A 25,143-nucleotide genomic window follows, 5' to 3' on the forward strand; every position below is an offset into this window, starting at 1 on the left:
TCAATACAGTAAATACGACAGTAACATGCGTGTAGATTAAGGAACTATACCATTTACCTTTTTATCCGTACCAGGTAGAGGTGACACCGAAACGCTTGACACACATAATGGTTAACTTAAATCAAATAGTTAAATAATAAAGACCTCAGATAATAAGTGTGCAGACGTATCACGGGGCAACTGTTACCATTGTTACAGTAGTCTCGATTCCCCATTCTCCGCCTCCGCGTCACATGTTTGGAGACAAACGCAGATACAGACACAGGGGACTTTAAATAGTTTAAGCGAAACCTGTGAAAACCAGAGAAGAAGGTCAAGAGCAAAAACAGCGCCTGACATAAACCAAGATGCCTTTCCTGCCAGCGTTTTCAATGGCGACTTGGACTCTGCTTGCCTTATTCTTTACGCTACTATTTGTGTGAGTATGCCGATTTCTTATTTTTGCTTTTAATTCTTACATTTTTTTTTTTTATGAAACAACGTATTAGTTGAGAATGTAGTTTCTTTTCTTCAGTATTTCCCATTCAGATTGTATTATGCAGATGTAAAGTATAATTACATGTACATATGACAGCAAGAGACCGATTTCGTAGAGTACGTGCTTGTTATTACGCTGTTAGTTAATGTGATAGTCATTTAACCGGACAGGACTGGTTTTATTTCGATTGCTAGTTTTCTTTTTTTTCTAAATAATATCTACTTTATGTCATAAACATGCGTCGATTCCTTTCAGATCATGATGCACAAGGTTCAGCTGTTTTGTAGTGATCTAGGTTCCTGCAGTCAGGCGCCTCAAACAGGGTCTGGTAAATCCACACGCTGGCAGAGGGCGGGCGCGCACCCGGGACCTCCTGCACTGAAGCATAGCGCCGATACCGCTGTAAGAAAGCAGCGGCTCCTTTGCAAAGAGCGTAAATCAGGAATAATGGAATCATTATTACCTTGAACAGGTATAATGGAATCATTTGAAAACTAGGCATAGTTGTTTTATGTTACCCAATGTGATGTTTTAGCCCCGACGCATTTCCATAGGGCAGTTTGAGGTTTAAAACTTTTTTTTTTTGACAGGTATGGGATTTGGCCACATAGATTATTTAAAAAGCTTGGGATTCCTGGGCCTAGACCCTTGCCCTTCATAGGGACTTTTTTGGAATACAGGAAGGTGAGTAGTAGAACTGGAGCAAATGGAATTCTTTAAATTGTTGCAATATTGTTTTATGCGAAATCCTGTAAATATATATGTAACCAGACTAGCAGACTACTGTTGTAAGATACAGAATCGTTTTTTGTTGATTTATTTTTGTTATTTTTAATGTGACAAAATACCTGATGACCTTGTAACATATTTCAAATAGGCACCAGGGTAAGCTGTGGCAATCAATAACTGATTCATTGATGCATCTCTACCTCGTGCGATCAATAATTCCTTTATTTTAAGATGTGGAGAGAACTAAGAATGGGCGTGTACCTTTCATTCCGACAATGGCCACATGACAAGTGTTCATACAACATACCCCAACTGTGCTTGAAAAGGAACTGAATGCTTCGAAACAGTTTTAAGCTGTGCACTGACTTTGTGAGTGATTTTCAGGGTATTCACGGATTTGATATGGGCTGTTTTAAGAAGTACGGAAGAATGTGGGGGTAAGTTTAAAGGAGTGCTAACTGAGGTATAAAATTGTTTTTTTCTTATTACATAGCATAATCTGCACAAGAAAGATTCGAGGTAAGAAGCTTGATTTTCAAGTTGGATGGATGAATAGACAGATGAACAGAAGTTGTGGAATACCACAGTACTGATCTGAAGAGCCCTAAGCAGTGCTGCCAATCAGAACAAATTTAGAGGAATTTAGAAATGCCAAATATAAACTAGTACAACTCTTGACAAAATGTATGCTGTAACTTTCTGCTTGTAGAAAGAAAAATAGAGGCAAACTTTGCAAAAAAGTCTTCACAAAGACCATTTGGTGTGTATTTCTATGTGCATTTTGATTAATCACAAAATTATCAAGAAAATGTTAACCCAGCATTGCACTACTGGCTGTCTCATTGTGTTGCTTTTTTCCTTTAGGATTTATGATGGACGGTTGCCAATTTTGGCTGTGATGGACACAGCAATGATAAAAACAATCCTAGTTAAAGAGTGCTATAGCATCTTCACTAACCGGCGGGTATGCCTGTTACTCTTGCTTCTCTAACGCACTTGAAAGTCTACCTGAAATTATATCTAAATATAATGCTGGTTATGAACATGGGGGGGATTGTGGGGGCTTTTCAGACAGATGGAGCTGGACAAAGGAACTGATGTTGCAAAGCCACACAGACACCCACGATTTAGTTACAATCTTTATAAAATTGTTGTTCCATAAACAACTACAGGTAGCCACAGCTAGGGTACCGGCAATGGTAACTGAGAGTAGGGTAACAAAGGGAGATCAGTGCTATAATCTATAAAAATAAATGTTTTAACACAGAACACAATGGGAAAACGGCTTAACTAAATCTGCCTATAATTGGCCAAGCATTGTTCCCACTAGAAAGGGAGGTCCCACTACTGGAACCTTCGGCTCTGCCACACCCAACTTATACTGTTGTGGGATGTTAAAATCCCCTTAACTAAATGATATTATAATATGGTGGACTTGTAGTCAGTGAAGTCACCAACAAAGGATTTGTAAAAAGGATTTGTGTGTCAGAGGATTTGATAAGCAGACGCAGCGCGGGTCAGAGTTCCACAGCTGGCCAATCCCCCAGTCAGTTGCTTTGTGATTGCCTGGTATCATCAATACACCTCACGTTTTGTTTTTTTCAGAATTTAGGCTTGAACGGGGAATTGTATGATGCCCTGTCCATTGCGGAAGATGAGGCATGGAAAAGAATCCGCAGTGTGCTCTCGCCATCCTTCACCAGTGGAAGACTTAAACAGGTGAAAACCTGTTTTTGCTTCAAGATCAGCGGTCCTTGGAATGAATTAGTGGCTTGATTCCCGGTCTCAATCTTTGGGCTTGTTTTTTTCAGATCTTCCCAATAGTCAAGCAGTATGCAGACACTTTGCTACGAAACATTCAGAAGAAAGCAGATGCCAAAGAGACTGTTCAAATGAAAGAGTGAGTGGAGGGAATTCAATAGAAGAAACAAAAAAAAAACACTCAACAGTATGAAACTAGCAAGTAACAACATGGCTGCAGGAAGTTAAATTATTGTTATGGGTAGTTTTATTGCTACTTTTGTATTTCTCCTTGTAAAATGATTTGCCTTTGCAAAATAGGTCCCCCTGTCTTAATTATAAACTCATTCTACTCTCCTATCTTTTTTTTACAAAAGTTACTAAGTATATATATATATATATATATATATATATATATATATATATATATATATATATATATATATAACCATATTTAATATTATCACAGAACATTCTTAATAAATTATAAGCAAGCTTCATTTCTCTTTTCTTTCCTAGGATCTTTGGTACATACAGTATGGATGTTGTCACTAGCACCTCCTTCAGTGTAGACATTGACTCTCTCAACAATCCTAAAGATCCCTTTGTAGCCAACATCAAGAAAATGATGAAATTCACCCTCTTTAACCCATTTTTGTTAATTTTAAGTAAGTTCAATTAAAAAAAAGTAATAAATTAAATAGTATAGTAACAGGCCTAACAAATGATGAGCCACTCTTTAAATATGTTATATTCTTGGCATGAACATTTGTCAAATGCATTATTTACTTTTTAAACAGCATGGTAGGTTTCGGTGGGTGGGCTGAGACAGAGTTGACAGTGGAACCATGCAGCCGATAGAACAGGAGTTGGTTAATAGAGGCACAATTAAGTTAAATGTTAGCAGGCAAGTTAAACTTGTCTGTTACTGACAAGAATTACAGTCTGTTTATTTTCCGATTTTTTTCAGTTCTGTTCCCTTTTCTTTTGCCATTGTTGAAGAAATTAAATATTGCGTTTATTCCAAATTCGGTTATGGATTTCTTCTACGCATCGTTTCGGAAAATGAAGTCTGACCGGAAGAAGAATTACCATACTGTAAGTATAAAATTCTCATTCAGCCAGGCATTTGTACAGACAACCTGAACAGTTCTGGGCACTGTAATCTGGTAAACTTTGGAGAGCGTCTTTGAACGAGATGTTCTGATAACACAGAAGCTGAATTTCTATTATTCTTATTAAAGTGTAGCTGTATCATTTTGAATAAAAAGTTGGAACCAGAAAGCAATGCATCATGGTAAAGGGGGCTCCGAAAAATATATAGCATCACACATGTGATGCACGTTGCTACAACTGTTTAAATAACATACCTGTTATTTATTTTCACTGTTAACAACCTGACAACTGTTTACACTTCACTTTAAAGTCTATTTCAAAGCCCTTTTCAGAGTGTCCGCTCTAGTGCACTGAAAGCGTCAGGATTATTGATCCATGATGAGGTACGGAACAGAAAAGCCAGAGCACTTGTTAAGTTTTGGGGTTTTTTTTGGTTTTCATGGCGCCTCCTGCAGTGTTTTAGACGACAGATCTCAAATCCAGTGCACTAGAACGGACATTTTGAAAAGAGCTTTGAAACGGACTTTAAAGTGTCAAAAGTTTTCAGGATGTTACCAATGAAAATAAAATGTACAGGTACATTATTTAAACAGTTGTAGCAACAAGTGGGGATGCTTAACGCTATATTTTTTGGAACCCCGCTACTTTACTCTTTAAGATCAATAACTTATGATAAACATAAGTGGTTCTTGCAATTGTGCATGTGTATCCATCTGTATTTTTTTTAAATCAAAATGCAGTGATCCAACCAAGCTTTATCCAACCTTAAATCGTAGGTGTATTGTACACCCCAGGCTATCTTTGGAGCAGAGCCTGCAGTTCTATTATGTGGAGCTGGGGCAGAGTCCTGTTCCTAATCACTTCCGTTCTTTTCTCGCAGGCAGGTAGCAGGGTAGATTTCTTGCAGCTGATGGTAGATTCTCAGATTCCAGATAAAAGCGCTCAATCCAAAACAGATGAACAGCCTTCAAAAGGTACAAATACCTCCTTACTGCAGGGCTAAATTAGCATGCTGTGAACACTGTGCCTGATGCCAAGCATCTTAGCTTGAGGTGTGTCCAAATCAGAGTGCTGTATTTTGGCTCTGGCATAGAACAGGGCATGGGGATCACAATTAAATAACAAATGACCAAAGAGTTCATATACTATGGTTAATTAAGTATAAACAGTTCTAGCACACACTAGGTATTTGAGGCCTTGGCCCAATGTTGAATTCTCCTAGTTATTTACCTGTGGTATTAGGGTATCATTGTGCTCGTCAAGGCTTGTTCTGCACCACAACTAACATTCTAAAATTGGGTATACCTCCATTGGATGTACCAATATTTTGTCAAGCTAAAAAGTTGGGTAAACATAATTTTGTGTCATATCACATATCAGAATACTCTTCTTTCATTATGTGTTAGTATTCTGCCACTTTAATAGGTGTATACAGTCTGTAGTCCATAGATTAGATGTTGCCAGGTGTTTCAGTGGTTTAAAGACTGACAGATTATTCTCATTCCCCCTGCGCTGTAGGTCTGACAGACCATGAGATCCTGTCTCAGGCTATGATCTTTGTTTTCGCTGGCTATGAAACCACTAGCACCACTCTCTCCTTCCTGACATATAACCTGGCAACCAACCCCAAGGCAATGATGAAGCTGCAGGAGGAGATAGATCGAGTCCTTCCAAACAAGGTGAGGGTCCGACATTCTACACATACTGTCAAAGCTGCTTTGAACAACACCATGGTTCTCAAGCCAAATAAACAACACTCACTGATGTACTTTCTTTATAATGGAAGGCTGTACAGCAGGTACTGTTACCAGTGCGATTGAAAGGCTGATTCGTAGAGATCTTGCAGGGTCTAAATAATGCTCTAGCCAAGTTTCATTACATACACAACTGGATCAGCAGTTGTCTACAGTATACATTTATAGGCATGGTGACCTGACAATATCCCCACTGGGAGATATTACCTGCATTTGTGATTAATGTTGTTTACCGTAAGTCTTATCCACTAGGAAAAGGAAGAGCCCTCCTTATATGTTATATTGCAACTTCTTGTTCCTCTCGGCATGCTGTAATTCATTTCCTGCTTCACCATTTTAATGCCAGGATTGAATGAGTATAGTCATCATTTGAATATAAAATTAGCCACGGAACAACTTTATGTAGCAAAGCACTCAAACTGAAGGACTTCTGAATGGGAAGTTTATTTTTAAAAACTTACTGATGATAGAAAGACGGTTACTTGTATCTACTGTCAAAGTGAGTTCCAGTATCACAGAAGTGCATCTAGTCTGCTGACCACCTGCGTGCTAATCATGCTTTCATTTCTCAAAATACACTCTAGTAGTTTTTTCTGCTACAGACAACAACAATACTGCAACAAATGAAACCCATCGGTTTCGACAGAGTACTCTTTTAGAAATTCAGCATCGCTGCAAATTCATGAATCAAGCTTTGCTTATTTTTAAGTTTCCTGCAAACTTAAAGTGTAAGAATCAAGTGGCATGAGAATTGCTTTATGTTTCGTTCAGTTTTAAGGGTGAGGTACCTTGAATAGTCAACCTAATGGTGTAAATAAATAAAAGCCACATAAAGGAAATTTGCTGTTTTCTACAAAAAATTTGTTGGGTTTTAAAATTCCTTTTCTGCTCTCCCCAGGCTCCTGTGACCTATGAATCGCTGGCGGCGATGGAGTACCTGGACATGGCACTGAATGAGTCCCTGAGACTGTACCCTGCAGCACCCCGGCTTGACAGGGTCTGTAAGAAGACCGTAGAGATCAATGGGGTTACCATCCCCAAGGGCACTGTCGTCACGATACCCACTTACGCTCTGCACCGCGACTCAAAACACTGGCCGGACCCTGAAGTCTTTGATCCTGAAAGGTGAAGTTCTATGCAATCTTCATTTTGACTATTTATTTATTGTACTACGATGTCACTATATGAGTAAATACAGTACTATTTGGATTGTGATCAGCAGGTTAAAAAAAAGCTCATTTATTAGAATTATTTTTGTGTATATGTTTACAGGTTCAGCAAAGACAAGACAGAAAACATGGACCAGTATGCCTACCTACCATTTGGAGCGGGTCCTCGTAATTGCATTGGAATGAGGTTTGCTATCATCCTCGTGAAAGTGGCGATGGTTAACTTGCTTCAGAACCTCACCTTTCTTCCCTGCAAGGAGACTCAGGTAAGCACAGTGAATCCCGTGATTTGAATGTGCATGTATGTTAAGTCACCTAACTGTGTGTTTACCCGGATCATTAGATCCCCCCTGAGCTGGATATCCAAGGACTGCTCCAGACGAAAAAACCCATCGAGCTGAAGGTTGTCTCCCGGGTTCCTGCTAACAACGAAGAATGAATATCAAAGTGAAATTCACCCAACTTGTTTTAACAATGTATTTTGTATTAATATCCTGCCACTCTCAAGCATGTATTTTCATTAAGAGGATCCTATCTTCCTAAGCTGCTTCTGCAATTCAAAATACCAAAAAAAGCTCAAATAATAAGCATTAAAACACTAAATGAAAAAATGTTTAATTCATTAAAATTAAAAAATAAATAATAATCTGTATCATGCTTCAGCGAATTTGTATTTTGTAACAATAAAATAAATCCGTAAACATATTTTAAAGATTGGGTTTGTTTAAGCATCTGGAAATATTCATTACTTTCAAATATATATATGTATATTAGATGAACTTCCTTGAAAGTAATTGGAGAGGATTGGTCACACATCACTTCAGAAGAATTTACACACATTGCAGTGCTATTCACCCTATTGAGTGTTTCTGTTCAATGCAGAACAATCACAGTAACTAACATCGCAGCACTGGGTCCAAATGCCATGTTGAGGATACACTGTTTGCTGTTTAAAGTTTTGGGTGCTCTGGGGATTGCGTTCAGTACTACTAAGTACATGTAACCTGTATAGAACATTGTTTTACTGCTTAGCTCTAAAATTAAGCAGCAGGCATACTATCAGTAAGCAAAGGATTATATGGTAGTAATGAGCAACTACATCCAACAATGTCCCTGAGAACACTTCCATTCAAAGGGAAACTTCTTTACAACATGAAGCAGGGTTTAATGACTGCAGAACATACACATTAAACCATTAAATAAAAGCACAGGCACACATAGCTGGTACTTACTTGATTCAGACACTTGCACAAAAAAATGCAAAAAATGTATTTTACTGGAGAATACAAAAAAAAAAAAAAATTCAAATTGACACTACAATGTAAAAGCCGTTGACAAGTAGACACAGAAATATATGCACAAATAAAAACATTTATGCTATATTGGGGAATAAATATACATCGTTATATATATATATATATTAGTACACCAATTAGGATGTATGAAATGGGACTTTGAACATTCTAACACGTGCTTAAAGAAAATGGCGTGCTGACACATTTTTTTTCTGGAGTTGTACATTGAAACTCTTTGGCAGAAGCGTTTTCGTGTTACTGACACCTATTGGACACATTGCACCACTGTCAGCTCTGTGTTTTAAAAACTAAAATTTACCATGACCCTGTTTGCCCAATCTGGGTGCTTGTATGCTGCCTGTGGATGTTAACTCTTTGCACCGATAATCTTACAAACACCGACTCTCGGTGGATACTTTTGGCTCAGCAACGATCTCGAACAGACCGATTCCCGATTCCATACGCCAGATTTTCCAGATCTCTTGTACCTTTCATGTTTATAAACATTGAATTGGCAGGGGCACTGACGTCACCATTAGCATTAGCAGTTTTTTTTTTGTTGTTGTTTTGCTTCTGAAAACTACGTTGCAGTGCTTTTAGATTACTTTTAAAACACAACTTCACAAAATGCGGCAATTCGGAGTTTGCGCTGCATAACACGCCGGTGTTTGCTGGTGCTGAACAGTATATATCTGTTCTATTTTGGCCTGAAATCAATGCCACATGTAACGCACGTGCTGTTCGGTTCCTGGAACTGCACTGAATTTAACACTTTCAAGCCCCGTCCAGACGCAATATTCTGAAACCATGATTTTGTTGCAAGGAAGAAATGTGTAGCGTAGCAGCAAAGGCAGGCATAGTTGCTAGGGAGAGCATTTTGTATTGTCTACCAACTCAAACCAGAAGAAAGATGAGCCATTATGATTACATGCATTTTGTGTAAAACGTTTTTAAAACAGTTTGGCAATGTACTGTACATTAAAAATGCAAGCATACATATTCAATAATGCTCAATAAGCAGCGTTGTTTTTAATGTAAAACAGTACTGGTACGAATGTGTGCAACATAAACATGTAAACGTCACCTGAACATTTTAATATAATATGCAACAAATCTCATTTGATATATTTCAAATGAAGAGTATATTTTTACTGCCGCTGGAATTTATACGTGGTCAGAAATGCAGACTTCCGTTCCCAGTGTCCGGATTCCGTGGCCAGGTATTTGCTTCAACCCGATCCATGTTGTTTCTTTCTTTCACAGATACAGAAGCGAGTTTCTTCTGGCAGCAGTGCTGCGATTCTCAGAGTGTGTGTGTGTGCATAAACACAGAGAAGAAGATGGCTGATTTTGAGGATGATACCGGAGCCCGGGCCCTGTTGGCTCTCAAATCTGCGCCTTGCAGCCCGGTTCGCGTAGCGGCCGAGCCCGTATACCCACTCCTCTCAATTTCGGCCGCGATCACCACCTTGCCTCCTCCGCGGGCCTTGGCGCGGCTGGAAGGCCGGGATTTCGAGTTTGTTATGCGGCAGAAGACGGTGACTGTGGGTCGAAACTCGTCACACGGCTCTGTGGACGTGAACATGGGCCATTCGAGCTTCATCTCACGGCGGCACTTACAGATTTCTTTCGACGAGCCGCATTTTTACCTGCGCTGTCTCGGGAAGAACGGCGTGTTTGTAGACGGGGGGTTCCAAAGGAGAGGGGCTCCTCCACTCCAGCTACCCCGAGAGTAAGTGCTTGTTTACAAAAACTAGGAGTACCGAGTTTCGCAAAATGCATTTCCACATCAGTTTACCCCCATACATCACAGTTGCTAAGATGCATGCATTCACCAATAAAAACAAATGTCACATTGTATTTTCATCTGGCTTTCCTTTCCTGACCTTGCCACACAATTCCTCTGCGCTTTTGGGGTATTTACATTTAATGTCTGTAAATAAAACAAACTGTAACGAGTCACTAAGTGACTGCAGTTTTTTTTTTATACTGTAAAAATAATATCCATCTCCTAGATTGACTTGTAAACTGTCACTGTGATGACGTTTGATTAGTGGAAATTGAATGTATGAGTGACTAAAATGAACCTTTAAGTTTTGTTTTGTGTTTTTTTTTTTTTTTTTTTTCTGTGGCGGTCATAATGTTGTGACAAGTTCCACACAGTTTAATTCTACAAAGTGTTAAATACAATAAGTATGCAGATCAAGTACAGTGTTTTGCGTAATAAATATTTTTGTTTGTTTTTAAAACATGTTATTAATATGGTTCATACCATCAGTTGAATAACTAAGTTACATAAACAACCTACTGTAAAATAAACCCAAACTTTATAAAATGACTGCGGTGGGTATTTTTAAAAATAATAAATGGAAGTATGCATGAATCTAAAATGCTGTTAAAAATGACCATTGCTAACCGGTTAAAGGTCATTTAGTTGTAAGAGCTAGATTTACTGGTAAAATGAAACGGTTAATACGATGTGTAATTTATGCGTTTACTAGTTAGTCTTGTAGTCGTCTTCGGCAAAATAAATAAATAAAATAAATCTTGTAGTTGTCTCGCCATGTGTGTGAGGATGCTGCAGTTGTACAACTTTTTCTGGATTATTTTATTTATTTTTGATGATTATTATATATTTTGCAAAACGTTTCACTTTATTTAAAACTGTAGTGTATGGTGTTTTAGTTGAATCCTTTTTTTAGTGTGTTTTTAAACTCGATTTTAGGCATGCTAGCTGCTGAAGGCGTCTCTGGTAAAGTTAGGCCTCTGTGTTCGTGATCTACGTAAATATAAACATGTGATGTCACAGAAGCAACAGACGGGCCATAAATGTACTGCTATCTAATGTTAATGTTTGAGATATAGATATAGTTTGTGTGTTATGTTTATTTTCAACGTCAGCGTTGTATTGTTTTGTACACCTATAATTTATTATGCGATAGTTTTGTTTTCATCTAGTGTACGTTGAAGGGAAAAAGTACTGCCCGCCCCTTCTTTAATTATCCAGCTACACTGAGCGCGGCGTACAGTATTGCTGATTTTTATTATTTATTTATATTTTGTGTGCAGTTGTTCATTTATTTAATGGGTTTAAGTGGTGTGAATGCCTGGCTTTTAATATGATATATATATATATATATATATATATACCGACATGAGATGTTAACGTACAATAGCAGTAACACCATACAACATGAGTAACATTATTTCAACGTTTCCCCAGCTTTTTCACTCTGTATCAAAATGTACTCGCTTTAAGGTAAATCAGCAGCTGTAGAATGGTTTCATTTTACTGGATGTGGTTTACTAGGTATGGTTATGTATTTTTTCACCCGTATTCTGCTTTCTTTCGAAACTCGTGTAACAGACACCCACAAGTCTTCTTTGAGGTAGAAGCTGTCTTAACTGATGTAAATGTGATTTCATTGACGGGATTCTTGACCTGCACTGTTACATTTCTGAGCCTGCAGAGCTGACTGTCTCAACCACACTGTTAGCAGTCTTTTAGGTGCTGTTTCTTCAAGGAGTTGGGAGTGGGGAGACAGCTGTAAGCAGCACACACTTTAGAGTAAGTGGGCTGTTTCCATTTTGTAGTGATTACACCCCATTCCATCTGGATGAGGGGAAATTCGAAAATGACAACTCTTCTCTGAGTTGAAACAACACTGATTCGAATGCTGGAGATTGCTATGTTACAAGAATACCTCCAGGTGCAAATCTGTGTTGTCAGAGCTTTTATTTGCTATAAATAGACGCTTTTCATGAAATACAGCCTTGTCCAGCACAACCCTGCTTGCTCTGTTCTTTGAGTAGCTGTGGTTAGGTGGTTACTATGGAAATGCTGCCATGGGAACGACTGACTATAGCAGCACTTGTTGGAACTAATACTTGAAGCAATTTGAGTGATTAGAAATAAATAAGTAAATAACACTGATGCACTGCAAATGTGTATAAACAGTTTTTTGGCTGACTTATTTTTAATGTATGTAGTCATGTTAATAAGCGAGGCAATAGAAAACCAATATCCATACATTAGGTGTGTTTACATGTAGTTACAGTTGATACAGGTGGTAAACTACAGTTTATTGACAACAGTTCTGTCTATAGCTAACTGTAGCTCAGCTCAGATCCTTGAAGGGTGAATAAATATATTTTTGAAGGAACAAAAAATTGAATGTTCATCTGCTCTTATTGGTGTGCCTTTGGCTTTTAGATTATTTAAAAAAAAAAAAAAAAACTGTTTGAATGCGTGCTGCATTTTCCATACACCACAGCTGTCTCTTGTGCACACATCTATGCATTGAGCACTGCATGGTTAAAAAGGGCAGAGTGCTTCTAGTTCCATGGCTTATTTTCCATTACCGCAATGACGGTTATTAGAAGAGAGGCCATACAAAGCACCAGCTGAAAAGTATACAATTTCTGTAAATGTTTGACGCACGGCCAACTTCAGCTTCCAAAGCAACTGTACTCTGTGTCCCTCTTCACCACTGCGCTTATGTAAATATTTATTTCTCGGCACCGCTATTTCTCTACGGAGAGCTGCAGTTATTTGTCATTCATATATGCTGTGCAGACTGGGTGAAAACACAATGCGAAGTTTCCTTGCTTTTATAGTTTTTATTCTGGTTTTGAAAGCATGGCATTGAAAGCCTCTGGGCCACATTCACAAGCATTTACTCCAGCGCTGTGTCGTTCTCCTACATAGAAAACACAACCTTGCTTTTACAATTCATTTTTTCCCCTCCTTCTGATCTGGGGTAAATGCTTTGTGAATTTGTCTCTGATATACTGTAAACTAATGTTATGTTCGTGCTACAGACCTGCCTTTCTGTGTATTGTATCCGAGAGTTGATTTTCTGAAAGATATGCCACATCACGTTACAGTGTTGAGATTATCCAAACTCTGTTCGAATTGGTTTCTCACCAGCGTCATATTATTATATTTTTAAATATTGGACTGTGAGCCGTGTTTTCTAAAAACAAACAGGAACGTTATCAGCCAGCAATAGACACCTGTGTTTTTGTACAAAAAAAAAGGTAAAACTAAATACAGGAGGAATGACCACCTGGTGTGTGAGTGGGTTTCAAATATAGCAGATAAAAACCATTGTGGTGTTCTTAGCTGAATTCATTTTTGCAGTAGTCAAGACAGTATGCTTTGTATCATTTGTGTCCTTTATGCCTCAGTGTACCTATGCGAGGTATTTTTTTTTCTCCATTATTACTCACTGTTTATAATATCTATAAAGTATGATTTGATATTGTCCATTGACAACCACAGTACCTAATGCAGTCCTAGGTAAGATAGTCTACATACTGTAGGGTCTATGAAACAAGCTGTAAATCTTGCAGTTCAATTTCTTTGGCACTGAATTATTATAAAGTTGCTTTAAGAAACTTTATTATAATGTTGTTGGAATGAACTATACGCTATCTCTGCCTGTTCTTGTATCTTAACAATCTGCCCAAGCTGCAGAGCTCTGATGCAGCTCCACGTGTGTTTTGCTGTGTCCCGGGTGAGTGCTGTCTGTGTGCCATGCTTGTTTGTAATGATCCACAGCTTCAAGTGGCTTGCATCGTGCTCCAATCAAGCTCACTCCTTCAGATGTGCTTTGTTTTTGCCAGTATCTAAGTAGCGGTCTTCCGAAAAATATAGTTACACATCCCCAGGTGTTGCTACAACTTTTTAAATAACATACCTGTAATTTCTTTTCGTTGTTAACATCCTGACAGCTTTTTACACTTCTAACTTTTAAAGTCTGTTTCAAAGGTCTTTGCAGAATGTCCGCTCAATTCACTTCAGAATTCAATTCACAAATGATACACCATATAAACTATGTAGAATAATAGAAATATCTTGGATACCACCACCTTTTTGTCTAAGATTTATGAGATATCTTAAAAAAAAAAAAACAATAATATGTTAGGATCTGTTTCTTAGGAACTGGTGGGTTATTTATTTGTAATATGTTTTTTTGATAAATGCATATACAGAAGTCGCGTTAATGTAAAATTTTGCAACCCAGATGCAAAATGAATCCATTGGATGGAAAAATATATTATCTTGCTTCCATGTGACACACTGCAGCAAAATACTTGTTAAAAAAAAAAAAAAAAACTGGTTCTGAAATATAACAGCATTGATTACGGTACACTCCAGTTCTGTAGGTGGCAGCAATATGCCCCAAATTTTGGCTTATGCAACAATATTAAGGATATTTACTTTTAGGCCCTATCCACATTACATAACTGATCTTGAGAACCGTACTCGAAACCGTTCTAATGAATCCAGCTTAAAGCATCCACACTGAAGTACTGTTTCATGTTTAGTCTTAATGTGTCCACACGCTGTTAGAATAGTTCAGTTACAGTTCCTAGCAGCTCGGTGAACAATGGAAATTTCATATGATAGTATCCCATCATGCACTGTATTTTATCTTAAAATAATGTGTTATGCCCCATATTAACAGAGGTCCATTTTGCTAAGAAATAAAATATTTTGGAAGTGCGAGCACACACACACAAATAGGGCTTGAAGTTGTCAGCTTTTATTTTTAATCAGGTGATGGCCCTTTAAATAAATTTAGCTGATTCTGTTTCGTAACTAAACTCAGAAAAAGCTGTTCATTACAAAAAAATCTTTTGCTTTTATCTTCACCTGGTCCCTTTTTAATTTTATTTCTAACAGAGCTGACAAATTCTGAGAATTGTTCAACCCTGATCCTACTTTTAACTCGCATTTCAAGATGCACTGTTGTAAAAGGCAAAAAAAAGCATTACACGTGAACATACGAATTTTCAAGAATCTTACTTAAAAGACACCGACATGGTGATGCTGTTATTGCAATGCAGAAAATATGAAAACGCACATTGATGAAGGCAGCACAGTGTTTAGAATCCTGTCTCGTTGTCATGAGAACAGTCCACTGTTAATATATAACAAGGAAAAAGTGTGTTTGTGTTCATATGTGTATCTATACACAGACAGAGATTGTTTAAACTACTGTATGGCATAGAGTTTAAACGTTTATAAAAAATGTACCAAAATTTACATCCCTGGAGTTTATTAACCTTTGTGCTAACAGTAGTTTAGTATTTGATGGATGGGACGCCGAATTTTGGGCATGTGCGTTTTCAGGAACACATAAAGAGAAACTCTAGCATGACCTCTGCATAGATTAGATTTTTTTGTTAATCCAGCTGGCAGAGAGTTGATGTTATAAGAAGCCGAATACAGTCCATGGTTCTTGTTTTGGATATTCACCACAAAAAGGCCATCACTATTGTTCTTGAGTACTTTTTTTTCTTTCCAGGTGTACTTTTCGATTCCCCAGCACTGTCATTAAGATCCAGTTCACCACGCTGTATCACAGAGTGGAAGTGAAAGAGGAGGCGCCCTTGTCCCCGGTGCGACCCCTGTTCCCCCAGATTTCTCCTCTGAAAATCAACATTCCCGATCCGGACTTCAGGAGCATGATCAGCCCTTTGCCTTCCCCAACTGGCACCATCAGGTAGGAAGTCTCGCTTGACACATGGCTCTCCTTGCTCCTCTAGGAAATCTTGAAAGAGTTGCACGCCACCTCAATACTCTCCCTGCGGGGTCTGTTTTATCGTTTTAATTGAGTTCTGAAATAGTTTTTTGTGTATTGTTGGTTTAATTTAGGTTAGCAATAGCTGGATATGGTTTTGAGTGCACTACTTAGGACTTCCCAGTTTTCTGAACATCAGCCTTTGCTATAGTATAGATCAGGGGGGAAATGACTTGTACTTGATCCAAGGTAATGCTTTCACACGGACATCATGATGTTTAAATAAAAGGAATCCTCTGTAAAATTTCAGACCAGTCACATGCAGGTAAATAATAATAATCTTTATTTTTAGACTACACACCCGGTTCAGTGAATGTAATTTTATTTACCAAATTGGTGTTTGAGTAGTCATTAACAGCAAGCGCCTTTGCCGCTAAGTAAAACAGCATGCACAGATCCAGGAAAATCGTCATGGCAGTGTGTTCAGTAGGACAGCAAGGCTGGAGCTCGCTGCAGTGTCCTATCATCACGTGACCTGGGTTAACAAATGATTTCTACCTTGTTCTGCAGCGGGGGCCCCCCAAAGTCTGCTGCAGACTGTCTTGCATAAACAGGTCTGCTCTGTGCTTGCAATAGGTTACTATCCATGCAAGTAATTGCCTGTCAGCAATTTAGCAATTGTAAAACTTTGCATTTAGTCCACAAGGCATTACATTTTTTGCTAAGAGCTGAATGGTGGGAGACACAGATATGTGTTTATTTGTTTTTACAAGTGATTTATTGTGTGCTTTGTATTTATTTTTTGTCAGTTAACCCCTCCTGTAATGAATGTAGGCTTTCTAAAACTGAGCACAAACCAGCCTCCATGTAAAAATCAATTATTTCTAGTAGGTTCCAACTCCATTCCTCCCATATTCCTCCCAACTCAGTCTCCATGTGGCTGAGCTTGTTTTCAGTAAACCTACTCCCAGTGGCTTTCCTTTCCTCTAGTGTGTCTGTGACTGTGTGTGTGTGTGTGTGTGTGTGTGTGTGCAGATGCCATATATGGCTTGCGTTGAGCTTGTCGCTTCTCGATTGGCTGAATAGAGATTGTTGTGGTTAGTTTTGCGGTTGCAGCTAGTTTCCTTTACAGAGCGCTCCTTGCTGCCCCTCCCCCTCCCAGTCCTCTTATTCAGAGAGGCTGCGACTCCCACCCAAAACAAACACTGCGGCAGCTCCCTGCTGCTCGGCCCGGCTCAGCTGAGCTCCAGCGTTTTCACTGCATCCAGTTAGACAGGTTTCCAGCTTGTTTAGATAAGGCAGGTAAATAAGCTGAAGGGCAAAGGACACCCCTATTCTGTGTGCTTATAGTTGTAATTGCATTACAGCAGAGTACAACTACTGTAGTTACCATAATTCCTTTTTGACTGATGACAGAGTTAGTGTCTATGGCTGTAATAAAGCACACTTGGAGAGAACTTGTTACTGTCAGAAGTAGATTTTATTATCAAAGTGCAGTTTTTGCGCTCAAGCAGTTGAAATTGTGTGGTCCTTTTATTTCAAGTTTGATTACATTTCATTAAAAAAAAGTTTAAACTGAATGCAGTGTGGATATGCTCCATTCTAAAGGGCACATGTGATTTACGTATGAAACTGGCATTTTCAAGGATTGGGCCCTGTTAGTCGGTTACTGTTTCGTCATTATTTGGATGAGGTGAACTCTTTGATAGAGAAGTGAGGAGAGGTTAATTGCGGTTAGTTTTGGTGCCCTGGAGAAGCCAGTCTAGTTGTTTTGCAGATAGTGTAAGGTTTGAATGTGCTTTCTAAGGTTTGTACTTTGACCCTGTGTGTGCGCTGCTGCCTGTGTTTGATAGTTGCATGCACAGTACCCTGATTCACACAAGGCCCCATATACAAAGCAGTGGGAGAAGCAAGCTTAAGTGTCCCTATTCCCGACCCAAAAAAACAGTCTACAGGTGTTTGTTTGGAAAATGTCTGTAACGTGTTCTCTGTACCAAACACATTTGTTAAATATTGTTGGTAGAGTTGCTAATAGATCCACCTGGACGAGGGGATTCTGTGTTCTCAGGAAGACTTTACATGGGTGGCATTAGCAGTATTGCTCAATAGAAAATTCACATTGCATCTCCTGCTGCTCTAAAGGGAGATGGCCGTTCGACTCGTTTTGAATTGCTGTAAACTGTTAACAGCAGACGTTAAAAACGTTCAAAGTGCAATGAGAGTTATAACACATCCCTTCACTTAAAAAAAAAAAAAAAAAAAAAAAAAACCTTGAGTATGACTGTTAATGCTTTAATGGCGCCACCTTGTGGATGGAATTGCAAAGCCTGTTCTCTTGGAAAGTTGTTTTGGTGTCGTTACTTGTCATGGTAACAGAAAACATTAAACAATGTCCATGTTTTTGAGTGAGCAGTCATGTTAACGGTGTAACCATTCCTATTGGTTTTTGTCCCATACATGTATTTTGAAGTTGCAGCATTTCTCTTTCTGTTCCCAGTGTTCCCAATTCCTGCCCGGTCAGTCCACGGGGCGCTGGATCTTCAGGATATCGGTTTGGACGAAATATTACCTCAGACTTGCAGCTGGCTGCAGAATTCGCTGCAAAAGCTGTGTCAGAACAGCAGGCTGAGACATCAGGAGGCGACAGCCCCAAGGTACAGCCAGCCACAAAAAGACATTTCCTCCAATCTGATTATTATCAGTCAACTTCCAAAACCGGTGTTGTCCAGTAAATTGAACAGTTTCTGGTGGAGGTCAAGGTTGAACGAGGCAATCTGTCACATCTGTCTTGTACGTTGTTCCTACTGAACAAGCCGTTTAAAGATGCCGAAAACGATAAAAATCGGGTTGGTGAGTTTGGCAGTAGCTGTCCAGGTGACAAAAACTAACTCTGAGATAAACTAATATGAGTACTATTTTGGTTTTGTATTATTACTACACAGAAGTATTTGTAATGTTTAAAGTAAAATGATACATTTGTTTATATTATTGGTTGATGGCACTGGTGAGCTTATAGCTTCCTTAGAATTGAAAAGTGTACCAATAAATAATTCCTGTGAACTGTTATTCACTAGTGCTGTTCGTGTATCTTATAATGTGATGGGGTGGGGGGGGCAATTTAACCTATGACTTCAATCAGATTTTTTATAGTTTTTTATTATCGGAGAACTTGGTACATTTACTGCAATATTGTAAAATTAACAGTAGCAAATGGCTGACTGTTAATTGTGAAGGTTAGCTACGAATGTATTTTATTATTGAAACTACTCCTTCTGGGGCTCATTTTTCTAATTCTCTATTGTGCTGATAGATATTTAAATATCTGTCCTAAAAATACTAAGAATACTCGTGTGCTTCTTTTAATATCCCTGTCCTCAGGGATAACTCCTGCTCTGTATTGTATTTACTTTTTTCCTTTTTTTTTTTTTTTTCCTTTTCTATGCAGGACGATTCAAAGCCTCCTTACTCCTACGCACAGCTCATCGTTCAAGCAATCTCTTCAGCTCAGGACAGACAGTTAACACTAAGTGGGATCTACGCCCACATCACCAAACATTACCCCTATTACAGGACTGCTGATAAAGGCTGGCAGGTAGATACTGTACACAGTCCTTGAAGGACTGAGTATTGATGCTGTCCGTCTGTCTGTCTGTGCATCTTACAACAAAGCCTGGAGTTCAGCGTGCAGAAACCCAGTTGAAACTCCCTTTTATTCTTATACTCAGAAATGGGTGGTAGGTGTAGGAGATCACCAATATCATTATTTTCAATTCCATTTGAAGTTGTATTTAAGTAAATGCAACGTTGTACTTTTTCTTTATTGAAGCCCTGAGAGGAGAACATATTTCCACCTGCGTTCTCCTTGTTTCCTGCAGAACTCCATCCGGCACAATCTGTCTCTGAACCGTTACTTCATCAAAGTGCCCCGGTCCCAGGAGGAGCCGGGAAAGGGCTCCTTCTGGAGGATTGACCCCTCCTCTGAGGCCAAGCTGGTGGAGCAAGCCTTCCGCAAGCGGCGGCAGAGAGGTGTGTCCTGCTTCCGCACCCCCTTCGGCCCCCTCTCCTCCAGGTAAAACTCCCCGGTGCATCTTCACTCGCTTACAGTAGGCTTGTTTTCAGATCCAGTCCAATTGCTTATTGATGAAATCCTGTATCCCAGCGCAATGCGTGACGGTGCACGTGACCAAAAGCTCTAGCATCTTCTGGAATGGTGAAGTAAATGTGATTTGCAGTCGGTATGAATACAAGTTTTGCCCTTTTAAAACAAAGTTGGCGGTTGTGTCCTGAGCACTGTGGAAGGTTGTTCATGTCCTTCAGCTGTTGCTCTTGAGCGTTTCTCTTCTGTTCTTTCCTCTCTTGCTCTCGCGCTGCTGTGCAGAACCAAGTAAGTGTTTCATTTCCCTACTCTTGCATAATCTTGTTTCTGCCTTGTTGTTAACTTTTCTGTCTGGACTGTCATTTGTATTTAAAAAGTAAAAACAAAAATAGAATGGTATTAAACTAGCAGAACACTACTTGGATCAATAAGTAAACTATACAGTTAAAAAATAAAATATGTTCCTTGAAGAAAAATACCTTTCAAAATAGGGCCCTCAGTTTTGTAATAAATGGCCAAACGCCTTCATGGTTGTATTGCATTTATGTAATGAATTTGCATTCCCTTGCTTGCAGTATTTCTAAGACACACCATGGGGGGTGGGGGCGGGTGGGGGGGGCTGTATATTAAAGCAGACTGCCTGGATTGGTTCAGGAGATTACTGCAGTTCAAGTCTGAAACTGTTTGAGTTCAAAAGCCTGTTTTCTGGTAAATACACTTGCATTGTTTCCTGGATTGTTGTGATTCTGTGTTCCTCCAGGAGCGCACCTGCCTCGCCGACCCACCCCGGCCTCCTCTCACCTCACTCTAGTGGCCTGCAGACTCCCGAGTGCCTGTCTCGAGAGGGCTCTCCCATCCCTCATGACCACGACTTTGGGTCCAAGCTGGCCTCTGTCCCCGAGTACCGGTACACCCAGAGCGCTCCAGGTGGGGGATTCGCAACCGCTTTGTCCCAGGATTCAAAATTGACTTGGATATCTGACCTCCACATGCAGTTATTTCTGTTTCTCAAATTGTGAAATGCCTAACTGATCACCTGCCCCTGAACTTTCCTTGCTTAAAACTAAATCATAAGTCAGACTGAAGACATGAGCTGAAATGCTTGTCTTCGGTACTGATTTACACCGCAGTGCAATTTGATTTTTCTTTTGTTTAACTAAAATATTGTTAATCTCTCAAAATAATTGAACAACTCAATTAATCAACTCAACTCAACTTAATTAATGTTAATTTCAGGACTCAAATGTGCGCCCACAGTTTATTTCTCGTTATGTAACATTACCAGTTTTGACCTTAACTCCACCCCCTTCTGTCTTCTAGTAATACATCGATGTGAGAACACTTGCAGAGCCTTGAGCATGTTACAAAACACAAGATTTAGTTTAGGATGCTCCAAGCTTTGAGGAATCGCATAACAGGGGCTCTGTTCCTGGTGGTTTGCATGCGTCAGCAATGCCTTGTTGTCTTCGTTAGGTTCACCGGTGAGTGCCCAGCCAGTCATCATGGCAGTTCCGCCCCAGCAGTCCACTGTAGTAGGAAAACCTTTGACCTACATGCCTGCCTCTTTGATAACCTCCCAGCGGCCATCAGGCCATGCCATTCATGTCGTCCAGCAAGCACCCACCGTGACAATGGTCCGAGTGGTGACCAATTCAGCCAGCGCCTCCAATGGATACATCCTAGCCAATGCAAACCCTGCTGGCTCCATGCTGGGAGGTGGAGAGAATATAGGGGAGGCAAAAGGTACTCATTCTTACTAATTTTTTTAGGAAATCCAGAACTTTACATCTAACAAAAGTAAAGTCTAGTCGTACAGAGAGGCATAAGAAATTTCAAGTGCACGGGGCTGTTCCTTAGTCCTAACAAAAGAATTTGCAGCACATAATTCACACTGAAATGCACAAACACACCTAAGTTACATGTTATAAGTGATATATTTCAAACTGGCACTGTCTTGCATGGATACTGGTACTGTAATTGACAAACACATTTGTCATTTTTTTAACCTAAACTTTGATTTCTCGTAGCACTGTTTTTTGATTTTTTTCAAAAAATTTGATTCCATTTGAATGCAGCTGTTCTCGAAGCACCGTATTTAATCGGGTTCTGATATTCATGGTAGTCTTGCAAAGGAGATCTGTGACCGTGCTCTGTGAATTGCAGGCGTGACCGATGAGAGACCTGTGGTGACGTACACGACGATTCCAACTGCCAGCCGGGTGATCCAGGCAGTCAGCACCCACGTGAGCCAGGGCTCTGGGGGACAGACGTTCACCTTCGTCCAGCAGGCAGCGCCCATCTCCCTGGGCCAGCACCAGCTCCCTGTGCGGGCGATCACACAGAACGGGAAGCACGCATTCCCCATGACCAGCGTTGCTGGAAATGCGTACAGTAAGTTGTGTTCGTGTGCTTTTAAGATTATTATTTATTTATCTATCTATTTATTTATTTATTTTTGTTCTTGCGTGCCTCCTGTTTAGCTGGCCTCTTTTATTAAAAATTGTTTTACAACTAAACCTTGGTCTCCAACATAAAACGACGCTCATGTGACCTTGTTGGTAAAAATGGCACACTACTTTTATTTCCTTTTTTTTTTTTTTCTCCAGCCATCACAAATCCACTTCAGATCTTAGCTGCCCAGGCCAGCACCTCCTCCCCTGTCATGGTGAGCAAGCCCCCCACTGCAGAGTCTGAGCAGCCTGCTTCTTCCTTAGGTGAGCCTGAGGCTAAGAGGCCAAGGAACGAGGATGGCAGTGGGGCACCTGTTCCTCGTCCTGTTATCGTGGCAGTGGCACCTCAGCCGCAGGATGACCACGAATAAGGAAGCACACACCTGAATAACGAGTGGAGAAGATATTTTAGTTTGTTCCACAGTACAAGAAACCCAGTGCCAAACAATGGAAGAAGAAAAAAAAAAGATGTCTCATCATAAACTTTTAAACATTGGAGGAAAAAAGAAAAGCAGCAATTCATATAGACAGTTGATTGTATTCTAATTGGGGAGGGTTTACTATATGTAATGTATATGTAATGTAAACAATGCATATATCCAACAAGCCTTAAAGTAGGGACAAGGGGGTTCCACAATTTTGATTCCAACTACGCAGTCCACTGGGTGGGTGGATCTTATTCCTGTAAGTTCTCAAAGTAAGAGCATTAATGAAGCAATGAAAAGAAGTCCTTGATGTAGTGAAACGTGATCTATGTTGGGTCAGGGTGGGACCAAAAAATACGCAGCTATCTTATCAAAAGACGTCAAGTCGGTTTTCATAAATGCAAGCATTATCTTTTTATATGTGGCAGGGGATTTTGGGGGGGGGGGGGGGTGTCTTATATAGATATTGTGAACAGTGATCTATTTATCTCAGTTTTTTTTTTTATTTAATTTGAGCACCTTGGCCGCATTTTTGAATAGATGTTCTAGATTTAAAAGAAGGAATAAGACAAATTGTTCCAAATAATACAAACAAAAAATAAGGACGAGGCTGAATCCTTTCGTTGGGCCTGGGTAAAAAATTAACTGGTCAGAATCGCAGCACAGAGTATTACACAAATATCAGTCATAATCAGAAACTTTTTTTTTTCCTAAATATTATATATGTCACATTTTGAGATTTGTTTAGTATTTTATAGTCAAAATATAATATACGTGTTGAATGTAAAAAAAATAGCTTTTTATTTATAAAGTCCACGCCCTATTTTTGGTGCAAGTACTTGCACAGTTGTTATTGAAAGCATTGTGTCCAGACAAACTACTTCATATTGTTTTTGGTGTTTTTTTTTTTTTTTTTTTTTTACAGTAAAATAACAGCTTAGAAGTCCGGGAGTTTGTATTGTATGAACTAGGTCCAGGAACACACATCCTACACGTGTCACTGAAGAACAGAGGATAGAGTCTGTATGCTTGTCAATATTCTTAAGCAAGGAGGAATCCGGCTGGAGTATTCCTAAAAGGGTTATATTAGTTAGCACTAATCTTGTACCAGTTTGTAATGGGTAGGTTTCTATATTATGTTGTTGTTATTGGTTCCTTCAGTGTTGTAGCGAGAGGGAGAGAAGGTTCATTCTGCCTGATTTAGATGACAAAATCCATCTCATTAAAAGTCTTTTATACAAAGGTTTTTCACTTGTGCGTTGGGGAAGAATGGGGGGGGAAGCAATACTCCTTTTTAAATAATACTAAAGGCAACGAGGTCAGGATCTGCAGTCATATCAAAGAATATATGTACAGGTATAATATATAATTTTTTTTTTTTTTTTCCACTGAGGGGAAAAAATGTCTAAAATAAAAGGAAAATGGGACTAACCATTTATTATGTGACCTGTAGTTAAGGGTTGCTAGTGAAGAAGAGTTATAATACATTGTCAATGTAACCAAATCTGAAGAACGTTAAATCAGTGGAAACTAATAGTGCTAGATACTAGCATTGCTTTTAGACAGGAGTAAAGTTTATTTATAGTTAAAATCCTCCACACGTGCAATTTGAAGAAACAAAACTTTGCTCTTTTTAATTTCCCCTTTCCCATCCAGACAAGTGCCGTAAATACTCATCTCTACTCGAGCACATTCTCCTACAACACTAGAGGTCAGCAGTGATTGATGTACCAATAGACAGTATAGACAGCAGCTTGTGCACTGAAGATAGAAAATAAAAGACTTCACACGTTGCATTAAAGCTATAAATATCACAATATGCTTTGGCACGTTAATGTGACCGTCCAGATTAAAATCTGCAATATGTCGTCTTATTTTTTTTATTTTTTATTATTGAATCTTACATTGACAGTTTTTATTTTAAAGAACATGTATATAATTTTTTTTGTCAAGAAAATTTTTGCTAAACTAAATTCCTTGTGTTTTAATTTCGAAGCAGAATACGAATAAAGAGGGCTTTTCCTTTTTAGTAGAGCATTTATAGAGCCTCTCCTAGTGACTAGCACACTGATACCTAGCTATATGATATAGGTACCACTAAATGAATGTTTGGACCATTTGCACCATGGGATAAAAGGCACTAAAACATGGTTACAAGAAATACAATGGAAAGTTTGGTTACCTTTCTATTCAGCTCCACCAAAAATAAAATAAGCTATAAGTCAGTTACTTTGTGTCAGGGATCCTTAGTGCACCCATAGTAACAAATAACCCAAAACGGGTTGTGTGACAGCTATTGAGACAAAACAAAGAACAAACATCCCTGTGAAAACCCTAAATTGGAGGTTCAGCTGTTGAG

At 39.1% G+C, this 25,143-nt stretch overlaps 2 protein-coding genes across 6 annotated transcripts; both read left to right on the top strand.

The window, feature by feature from the left end:
- Window positions 1–54: 54 nt before the first annotated feature.
- On the top strand, window positions 55–7,620 carry LOC121301050 (cytochrome P450 3A27-like). 4 transcript variants are annotated; one of them, XM_041230146.1, is made up of 14 exons: window positions 56–418; window positions 734–950; window positions 1,069–1,162; window positions 1,592–1,644; window positions 2,072–2,171; window positions 2,813–2,926; window positions 3,019–3,107; window positions 3,467–3,615; window positions 3,918–4,045; window positions 4,944–5,037; window positions 5,582–5,742; window positions 6,716–6,942; window positions 7,090–7,252; window positions 7,330–7,620. In XM_041230146.1, exons 4-14 carry the CDS (start codon window positions 1,610–1,612, stop codon window positions 7,423–7,425), a joined length of 1,356 nt encoding a protein of 451 aa, XP_041086080.1. In that variant the 5' UTR covers window positions 56–418; window positions 734–950; window positions 1,069–1,162; window positions 1,592–1,609; the 3' UTR covers window positions 7,426–7,620. The 4 variants fall into 4 exon arrangements, with proteins under 4 accessions (XP_041086078.1, XP_041086080.1, XP_041086079.1 ...); XM_041230144.1 differs by lacking the exon at window positions 734–950 and having other exon boundaries at window positions 55–418; XM_041230145.1 differs by lacking the exons at window positions 56–418; window positions 734–950; window positions 1,069–1,162; window positions 1,592–1,644 and adding exons at window positions 1,293–1,576; window positions 1,701–1,726.
- A 1,896-nt stretch (window positions 7,621–9,516) lies between these two features.
- On the top strand, window positions 9,517–25,143 carry LOC121300640 (forkhead box protein K1-like). Of its 2 annotated transcripts, XM_041229273.1 has the most exons (10): window positions 9,517–10,013; window positions 15,598–15,795; window positions 18,311–18,467; window positions 19,259–19,405; window positions 19,689–19,882; window positions 20,192–20,197; window positions 20,670–20,836; window positions 21,383–21,652; window positions 22,073–22,300; window positions 22,516–25,143. In XM_041229273.1, the coding sequence occupies exons 1-10, from the start codon at window positions 9,523–9,525 to the stop codon at window positions 22,728–22,730; spliced, it is 2,073 nt and encodes a 690-aa protein (XP_041085207.1). In that variant the 5' UTR covers window positions 9,517–9,522; the 3' UTR covers window positions 22,731–25,143. The 2 variants fall into 2 exon arrangements, with proteins under 2 accessions (XP_041085207.1, XP_041085208.1); XM_041229274.1 differs by lacking the exon at window positions 20,192–20,197 and having other exon boundaries at window positions 9,519–10,013.

Source organism: Polyodon spathula, chromosome 26 (genome assembly GCF_017654505.1).
Source record: "Polyodon spathula isolate WHYD16114869_AA chromosome 26, ASM1765450v1, whole genome shotgun sequence".
Lineage (NCBI taxonomy): Eukaryota > Metazoa > Chordata > Actinopteri > Acipenseriformes > Polyodontidae > Polyodon > Polyodon spathula.

What these genes read in the sequence shown, in the direction of transcription:
- LOC121301050 (XM_041230144.1), top strand. Translation starts at nt 348, where the DNA reads ATGCCTTTCCTGCCAGCGTTTTCAATGGCGACTTGGACTCTGCTTGCC. An exon ending in CCCATTTTTGTTAATTTTAA is followed by an intron (nt 3,616 to 3,917) that starts GTAAGTTCAATT and finishes GATTTTTTTCAG; the next exon opens with TTCTGTTCCCTTTTCTTTTG. An exon ending in GAAGTCTTTGATCCTGAAAG is followed by an intron (nt 6,943 to 7,089) that starts GTGAAGTTCTAT and finishes ATATGTTTACAG; the next exon opens with GTTCAGCAAAGACAAGACAG.
- LOC121300640 (XM_041229273.1), top strand. Translation starts at nt 9,523, where the DNA reads ATGTTGTTTCTTTCTTTCACAGATACAGAAGCGAGTTTCTTCTGGCAG. An exon ending in TCCCCAACTGGCACCATCAG is followed by an intron (nt 15,796 to 18,310) that starts GTAGGAAGTCTC and finishes TTCTGTTCCCAG; the next exon opens with TGTTCCCAATTCCTGCCCGG. An exon ending in GAATATAGGGGAGGCAAAAG is followed by an intron (nt 21,653 to 22,072) that starts GTACTCATTCTT and finishes TGTGAATTGCAG; the next exon opens with GCGTGACCGATGAGAGACCT.